The sequence below is a fragment of the Thunnus albacares genome, chromosome 14 (assembly GCF_914725855.1).
Source record: "Thunnus albacares chromosome 14, fThuAlb1.1, whole genome shotgun sequence".
NCBI classification, from domain to species: Eukaryota; Metazoa; Chordata; class Actinopteri; order Scombriformes; family Scombridae; genus Thunnus; species Thunnus albacares.
Genome location: NC_058119.1, coordinates 13,942,424 through 13,951,783, shown reverse-complemented (window position 1 = coordinate 13,951,783; position 9,360 = coordinate 13,942,424). Strand labels below are relative to the sequence as shown.

The 9,360-nt window shown below is 41.3% G+C and overlaps 1 protein-coding gene across 1 annotated transcript; it reads right to left on the bottom strand.

Annotated features, from left to right (window-relative positions):
- Positions 1–2,485: 2,485 nt before the first annotated feature.
- drgx (dorsal root ganglia homeobox) lies at positions 2,486–7,904 on the bottom strand. Its single transcript, XM_044373260.1, has 6 exons — positions 7,828–7,904; positions 6,864–6,964; positions 6,191–6,292; positions 4,385–4,557; positions 3,890–4,002; positions 2,486–3,799 (listed from the first exon to the last, which is right to left on the bottom strand). The coding sequence occupies exons 1-6, from the start codon at positions 7,883–7,885 to the stop codon at positions 3,435–3,437; spliced, it is 912 nt and encodes a 303-aa protein (XP_044229195.1). The 5' UTR covers positions 7,886–7,904; the 3' UTR covers positions 2,486–3,434.
- Positions 7,905–9,360: the final 1,456 nt, after the last annotated feature.

The window sequence follows — 9,360 nt, the reverse complement described above, 5'->3', positions numbered from 1 at the left end:
ACACATACACACACACGCACACGTGCACACACACACACACACACACACACACACACACACACACACACACACACACACACACACACACACAGATGGTTTTACATGTGGCTCACTAAACTTTGGGAAAGGCTGAGGTAATCCCTTTTTTAACTAATCTCTAAACAAGTCCACTTCCACCCACACGCCCTTCTCATCCACTGCTTTTTTCCCTCTCGTCAATCTGCAACATCTCTAAATTTCTTAAAAGAGATAATCAGCTGCTTCACTGATCTCAAACCCTCTCAGCCAGAATTTACAACTTGCTGGTGTATTATCTTGTTTTGCTACTTACTTGTGGGCCTTCAATACTCAGCACTTGTTAAAAAATGGTTTTGATTAATAAAATGTAATTTGTAAAAACTTCCCTCAGCAAAAATTATTCATTGTGTGTTTATCCAAAATGCTCAATTTTACCATTGAGGTTTGAAATGGAGCCTGCTGTGTGGACTCTGGGCAAGTTTCCTGCTCACTAAGTCCCTCTAGTGGACAAACTAAGTATAGACGCTTAGTATAACCTGGTCTGAACTGAAATTTGGTCTTTTTTGACACATATTTCTTGAATTTCTATGCAGTGCAATTCCAAAACTTTGCCTCAACTTAGTTGTCTTGTGAAGCTACTGAGGACTGTAAACATTGATCACAAACGTTGAGGATGCTCTTCCCGGTGCTGAGTAAGGAGGAGCCAAGCTGTGGTTATGTGGCAAAGAGCAGACAGGCACATTACTTGCTGCATTAAGATATGCTTTGTTTGTATTATCTCCATTCAGAGATGAGCTTAATTGATTCTAATTGATTGGGTTATTGATCAGCTCTGTTGCAGGAATTAAAAGCAGAGATTATACTGTAGTGGGGTGTTTTCGGCCCCTCAGTGGACTGACCCTGAATGCACTTTATGTCTGACAGAAGAAGCTGAATTCTTGAAAAGTACATTTTAGGTGTTGTACCTGATGTCAAGCAAAAGATTTGTTTGTATGTGACAGTCTCTTCTTGAGCATACTGTCTGTTTATGTGTGCTTTATATTGTTTGTGTGTGTGTGTGTGTGTGTGTTTGTGTGTGGATTGGTGCATGTGCACTACGTCTCCCAGTTTCAGGACATATTCCCCCCACATCCCTGCAAAAAATATTTCATTACTGCAACAAAAGAAGCCCATTAACTGCACTGTAAGAACAGAGTTCAACTGCTGTCCCCCATATTCACCATGTTTGTCTGCTTTTCTGGCCGCTCTCCAGCTAATTTGATATAACAATGCTCCACAAAACCGCCTCAGGACTTTTTTTAGGTGAAAGAAAATTATCAATGATGCCACATGCACAGCTGAATGTCAACACCAACTTGACTTGTTTATGAAATATTAAAGCAGTGAATTATGGGCACCATGCAGAACTTAATGATGATCGGAGTCATTATAACTTCAGCATCCTTTGTTTTGGCTAATGATTAAATTCCACAACTACTGTATTCAATTTTGGAGAGATTGAATGTGTTTTCCGCATCTTTTGTATGAGTTGGCTGGATTCTGTTGTCCATATTGGTACATTTTTGGAAAAGGAGCTGATTTGTATAAGGATATTGTGTTATCATTAGCTGCCATGTCACGGGGCTTAACATCTTTGCTCTGGAGCTCTCTCATGCACTTAAAGCAAAATCATTATATTAGGATATGATGTTTTTTGGTAATATTATTTGGGGCATGAATAGATGCAGCAGTATACCTGCTATACAATATTATAAAACCAAATGTATGAAAAGAGACCAGAATAGGTTCTGATTTTAAAAGTTTCTACTTACTGAATTTCAAAATTTCTGTCTCAAATATTTATTTGAGGGGATGGTGTGTGTGTTTTTTGGTAAGGAATAATAAAATAAGAAAACACATCAAATCTTAAAAACTGTTAATGTCACAAGAGGGTGACTCATTAGTCAGTGAAAGCTCACTTTATTGGTGTATATTTGTAAGGTATTTACAACATGCACACATAACGGTGTGAAAAAGAGGATGTGAGTACTCTGTGTTCAACCTGGCACGACTTCTGACATTATCTCCCCCCTTCTATGTCACCAGGGTGTCGCCTCATCAATTATTGAACCAGTACTTCATGGTAATACATAATTTCTTATCAATTATTCATGATAATGTGTGTGTAGTTTACTTAATTGTGTTATTGACTATCAAAAGTAATTTCCTGAAAATCCTCAAGGACGCAAATTGAATCAGCCCAACTACTGGTTGTGTGCTCTGCGGTTAAGTATTCTCAACCTGATCAGCTGATCCTTTATTCAAGAGTCATTCTGGTGAGGAGAGATATTTAGAAAATAATGAATCAACAAATGTATTGCCTGTGATAAAGTACTGTGCGAAGAGCCCTGAGGTGATGAGAGATGATATTTTTTAAATGTAAATTCAACATTAATAAATAGCATATATCATGTTTAATGGGGTTTATTAAAAAAATGCTCAGAGAGAAGAAGAGAAGAAGAGAGTGAGCGTTCCTAAAAGTAAATAAATAATAAGAGTCACAATTGCTCTCCTCTCTCGGCTTTAAGGGAAGCTGATAAATAATGTATCAGAACAGATGGCTGGAGCGAGAGGCAACAGGAGAGGAACATGAGCGACTACATCTTTAATTGTTTTAAAGAACATGTCACAACAGGACTGGTGTGTTCCCTGTCTGCTGGCGCTACAGATGTGCTAACAGAGTGGAAGGGACACCGCCGCTCTGTCACCCACTCTGCTTCAACCTGCCTGGGGTTCACACAGCAACATACTGTACTCTGGCACATGTACACATTTACACTGAAAATGGCTGATTAATATTAAAGTGCACTTTCACTTTAAAGTAAAACAAAACAAAACAATGAGAGATGATTGTTTGAGCCCATGACTGAGCTGATGGCATCAACACTATATTGCCAAAATCCTTGCTGTCCTGCCATCAGTTCTACACTTACAGTTTACATGCATTAACATTCACAATGTAAGCATCTGTCCTCTTTATGAAAACTAAAGATTACTTAAATTCACATTATCAAATAGGTATTAAGTCTCTGTTTCACACACGCAGGTTGTATCTGCGTTAGTCCATCAAATAGAGTCCAAGAGTGCATGAAGACAGATAAAGATCCAAAATCACACTTGTGCTTTTATAGGGATAACAAGGCCCCACATATTCAGCATTTCTTACAAACAATGATAATTTACTGTCAAATAAATATTTTAATCTTTGCATCCATACATTGTGATATCAGCAAAGTCTTTCCCAGGCTGCTTCTGTAGTCAGTCAATAGTTGTGCTTAGTTGCTCATAGGACCAGAGTAGAGTAGAGTAGTAATAACAGGCACGATCACACAGATTTTGAGTATCAGTACATCCACGTTGGCTTTGTGTCCAGCGTCTCACTTTTTCTCCAGCGGCTCCTTGGAGCAGGGAGGGTGTTTATCGGGGTTGCTGCCCAGCACCGAGACCTTGGTTGCCGGGCTGGGACTCGAGCTGTCTCCCCCTCTTCCCACAGCGCCGGGCATGTCGATGGTAGGACCCATCGTGGGCCTCGCCACGCCGACTCCAGACAGGACTCCCACGCCGGCGCCGGGCCCGGCTGCTGTGCCGAGCAGGTTGGCAGACTGCAACACAGCCTCCGAGTGCTCGCGGGCCTTCATGCGCAGGGCTGCCACGCTGGCTGTGCGGTTGCCCTGACAACCGTAGGGCGGCAGGAAGGACAAGCCCATGGGGTCAGAAACGCAGCAGGAGCACAAACCATTACCTGAAAAACAGCACAAGTAGGATTTATGGTGAGAATAATGAAAACTGTTGTGAACATTTCTATTTACCACTTAATGAGAACCATATTTACCTTTCAGAGTGGCGACCTGTGAGAGGGCCTGAGCGTAGGTGGCGGAGTTGAGGAGTGTACCTGGTATGCAAGATGGGAAGAACGGACCACCGGGGCCCACTGTCCTGTTAATACTGAAGAAAGGAAACATACTTTAATCACCGAGCAAAACTTCAAACTTTAAACAGACAAATTATCATCTTGAAACACCTGCATTTGTAAAATGTACACAACTATTTTCTAACTTTGTCTTTAGCGGTACACTGTAGGGCTGGTTTTCTCTGTGGTTTTGTTTATTTTATAATTAATTTAAATAGAAAAGTATATTAAGAACACTCTGTCATCTACAGAAACACTTAAGACAGCTAATATTCTGTGGTGGCTGTTGCCGCTCATTGACTTTCATCACCCAGATCGACCAGTCTGCAAAGCTGAAGCAAAAACTTCTCTGTCACAAGCTCTTCCCACCATTAGGAAGCTATAAGCTATAACAATCATCTGTCTGTCTGATCTCACCTCTGCTGCATCTCCAGTGGTTCTTTCTGTTTTCTGCTGTGGTCCACTGGGGACTGAGAGTTGAGGCTGCGAGATGGAGGAGTGCCCTCACTCATCTGCTCTTTGCCTCCTTCAGGGTCTGAGCTGCCTCGCTCCGTCTTCCTCCACTTTGCTCTGCGGTTCTGAAACCAAACCTGCATCAGAAAACAGAAAGGGAATAAAATGACTAATTAAGACTGTAATTTCCTCACAACTTGGCAGTTTGCATTTATTTATTTTACTCATTAAATGCAACTTTATATCCATGCCAATGTTTTATTTCTTTTGCCACGTCACTAATTAACTCAGGCACACACATTCACTTATATCCGTGTAATTTTTGTATCCTGTTAACAGGCCAAGCCAAACTTTAAACATTTTGTTTGCTCTTGTAGAGGCATTTGAATGTGTCACACCAGCGCTCTAATTTCCCACAGTCCACAACTTACCCCCAAAACTTTACCATACACACAGCTGAGAACATATAGCCAAGTTCTGTTATCTTAATCGAATGAAGGTCACTGCCTATAACAACATTTAATTGAGCAATTTTTCATTATCATATTTTAATGACTTCCCACTGACAGTTGTGCTGCCCGAGAGAGAGGCAGCTATGATGAAGTCGTTTATTTCCCTATTTAGTGATTGTTTGACAACATCAGATTCGATTAGGACTTGGTTCTAGCAGGCATTAATCATGATGTGTGAATGGAGGTTAGAGTCGGTGTGCATGTGCTCTGCATCCCTCCTATTGTACCAGAGGTATAAATGATGTCAACAGCCAAACAAAACACATGCATTCATTCGGCATAAAGAAAGGACAACATTTTGGTGGCAGGACAACAATACAACCAATGGACTTATCTCACCCCTGCACCTTCCAGCTAGAAGTCGCGCCCCCCCACACACACCCGTCTCTGAATGGGCTATAATTGCTCCATTAATCTCAATTTGCTGCGTGCTCTTAATGCGGGGGAGGCCCATTGACACTTTACAAAAAGGGGGGCAACAACACTACAACAGAAAGGAAATTTATTTTCTAATAATAATGTAAGTTTAATATCCCTGCATACTGCGGTGGATTCATGTTCAGATTTAATAATAGGAATGTGGTAATCGGATTAGGAGGGGAATAATTTGTTTACAATCCCTAATTTACAGCGCTGGATTCCATTATCAACCCCGCCATTGGGTTTAAGCGATAGTAAGATGACCCTGGGGAACAAAAGGCAAACTATTATATTTCCCACAATTAGATCTGCGCGCACAACAAAACCCAAAAGCAAATCTGGAATGCAGGAAATTACATACAGGACACATAACTTAATTACATCTGGCCAAGTTTATAACCGCGCATATGTGCAGGGCAGGAGCAGAATATAAATTGTCAAATTTAAGGTGTGTGTGTGTGTGTGTGTGTGTGTGTGTGTTTTCCTGTCTTTTTTGTGTGTGTTTTTAGGTGTGTGTGTGTAAGAGAGAGAAAAAGACAGAGAGAGTTTGGAGGCTGCAGGCTTTGCCCTCTTTGCTTAAAACACATATCATTTTCTGTCTGTGCGGTAAAGGGATCTGCACGGATGATGTATTCCTTCCTACCTTTGAGACGCGGACAAATTAGCGAGGAACATTATCGCTGGTTAATTATGAATGACCGATTAATCAAGCTAATCTAATATTCACCATTATGTTGATGTTATTAAAGTGCATCGCCGGAATGACAGAGTGGCTTAATTTACCCTCTCTCACACATGGTCAAACGTGCCCAGGACGCAGCGCGCTACTGCAGCCTACCTGCACCCTGGCCTCGGTCAGGTTGATCTTCATGGCCAGCTCCTCCCGGGTGAACACGTCCGGATAGTGAGTCTGAGCGAAGACAGCCTCCAAAGCCTCCAGCTGCACGGACACAAAACACTAATTATACCTTTAAATAAGTTGAGTTTTTTTTAAATATATTGAATTATTTGTTCTCTTCTTTACATTCTTTCTTTTTCTTTTTTAATATTATCCAATCAAGCCTATGCAATCTATAATTGTGAAGCTCAAACTTAAACTCGCCAATACATTTCACAGGTATAATAGTTTATTAGAAGGAAAAAAAACAAAGTAACCTAAAATATGTTGAAATATTGGCCTAAGATCAAATTGCCTGCATGCCTACAAAGGCCAATTTATAGTTATGTCCACGCATGATCATCAGAAGGAAAGATAAGAATTTCTAGTCTAAATCCTGCATTTTTATTTTCACATGTGTGTTGTTGTATTTTCTTTAAACTGTTATACTATTAATGTTATTATACAGGCCTTCATTTTTCTTTAGTTGTCTGGAAGCACAACTCTTCCATTTTGAACACTTTGTTTTATTCATATCCTGTTTTTTAATACTGTGCTGTGCCTGTTTCGCTTTGAGTGGAGTTTCAGGTTTTTCTAAGTTGTTCCAGATATTTTTGTCCTTGGAAATATTTACCTGTTGCAAAGTGAAAGTTGTTCTGTTTCTGCGCTGTTTCCTACGTAGAAATCCGTCATCAAAATCAGCCGGGGCGTGGTTGCCAAAACCGCTTGAATTCACTGAAAAGTTTATTACAGAATAATTCAGTCACTTTGTAAAACGAGAATTCATAATTTCATGTTTGTATTTAAATAAATTCAAAAAATGTAAAAAAAAAAAAAAAAAAAAAAAATGTGGATTCTGTTTCAAAAATGAAACTCAGAGGGAAAAAAACTATATTTCTGAGCCGAAGCAGATAAAATTGGGGGATGTATTCTTTGGCACATTTTGTATTTCCATTAGTTGCATGAAACATTGATGTTAGGAGTCTGAGGGGAACCATGACGGACTAAGAGCCATGACACCCAACATCTGTGCCCGGGACAAAACGCCCCCTCTGCCCCGGGGCCAAACCACCAGCGCTTTTCACCAAAACAGCCAGCAGGCTGACACAGCAGAGCAGAGGAAAAACCAGACTTATCCCTTTATATCCACCTCAGAATCTGTCGGCAAGAGTTTATACTTGTTTAAATGATTATAAAGACACAATAAGTGACCAAACTATGTTACTTATTTTAAAGAATGTAGCAGGTTTTATTGGATCTGTCTGCCGCATGATAATCACTGACTGCAGGTTAGAGTGTAACCATCTTTTCATTGATAACTGCATGTTTTTTTAAAGGCATTATTTAATCAGACTATGTCAACTTAATGATCAAATATACATGTGCCAATTCCTATTCCTTTATAAAAAAAGGAGAAAGAAAACATTTGTGCAGGCCTGTTCACAGTCCTCCAACAAAAATGTCAACAACACGCTGTGCGCGCATTTACGCAGCCCAAACACCACGAAACTTTACGCACTATTTATAAAGGGACATGCTGTGTAAATAACTGAATACGAGGTTGTAAAAAATGACAGCATGAGGGACTGGACACTTACAAGTGTTGGAGCGACAGCACTCTCCATCCAGCTGAGGCGGACAGTGAAAGTAGAACATCCTGGCGCGTTTCTGAGCTGCGAACCTGGAACAGAGACAAAAGTTTCAGCCCAAACCCCCTCAGATCGGCTACAGCACCCACAGAGCGATTCAGTGATGTGGTGAAGAATGTTAAAAAGACATCTAATCGTCCTGTGAGGTGGTGGCACCGTGCGGGATTTCGGAGGATTCACAAAGTTGAAATCACTCTTGTAAAGAGAGCATCCCTACCTGCAGTGAGGATGCTGATGCGAGTGAGATCCCGCTCTAGAGAGAAGTGGCTGCTGCACTTCCACTGACTCTCTGACTCTGTGTCTGGGAGTGTCCAGATCCCCCCCCCACCTCCCCACTCCCCCATCTCTCTCTCTCTCTCTCTCTCTCTCTCTTACACACTCACATCTCTTTCTCCCCCTCTGCCTCTCTCTGGGAGTGTCCAGATGTCTCTATAACTGTATAACTGTCTACAGAGTGTTAAGGCTTTCAGCTAGTGTCGCAGAATCTCACGCCTAATTGGTCCTAATCGGATTATCACGGCTTTGTCTCTCTCACCCCGAACCCCTGATGTGTGTGTGTGTTTGTGTGAGTGAGTGAGTGTGTGTGTGTGTGTGTGTGTGTGTGTGTGTGTGTGTGTGTGTGTGTGTGTGTGTGTGTGTGTATGTGTATGTATGTTTGTGTGTGTCAGAGACAGAGAGAAAAAGAGAGAAAGAGAGGGCAAATATACCCAGGGTGGCAAACGGCAGCTCTGCTCTGGTGCCAAAAAAAATCATCACAAGTGATTGTTATTCCAGAGTCAAGCATATTCCCTGAGCATAAACACGCACACATACCCGCTGCACTTTTTATTTGGTTCTTTCATATTAAAAAAAGGAGGATGACTGCTTTTGGGTTTTAGATTGACTGTCGGGTGGGTTAATTGCTCGTCAGGGTGTGTTAGGGGGTCCACTTTACAAGGGGTTGGGCATGTAGAACACTCACAAGGCCAAATTTTTGATTTTGTTCACAGCAAGGGGTCCTGCGATTTATTTCGCTTCCTCAGATAAATGATCTGCTGCGGGACCCTTTCAATTAGTTTTAAAGCGCATCTGGGACGGCAGAGCGCAGACGCCATGCGTCTCTGAGGTGGAGGCAAAATGAGGCTTCGAGAAGCAGCTGAAATTTAGAAGAGGAGTGCGGGATTGGACTAAACCACATAAAGTGCAGAAAATCCCTTCTAATGGCGCGTAATTGGTTCTGTAATATCATTACAGGCGGATAATGGCCAGTTACAGGGCCCCGCGCTATTAAGGGTTTCCCTGGCGTGCAGCGTTTATGTTATTAAAGGGGGAATATAATGATATTTTAGTTATTAAATGCGCGTAATTAATTTATGCACCACTGAAAATAAAGTTGTTATTATGACCTCGGCGAGGTGCGTGGAGAAAATTGAAATCAAATAACGGTTGATAACTTTATCCCAATACTTGGTCTAGACAACCCTGACAGGAGTGCAGGCCTGA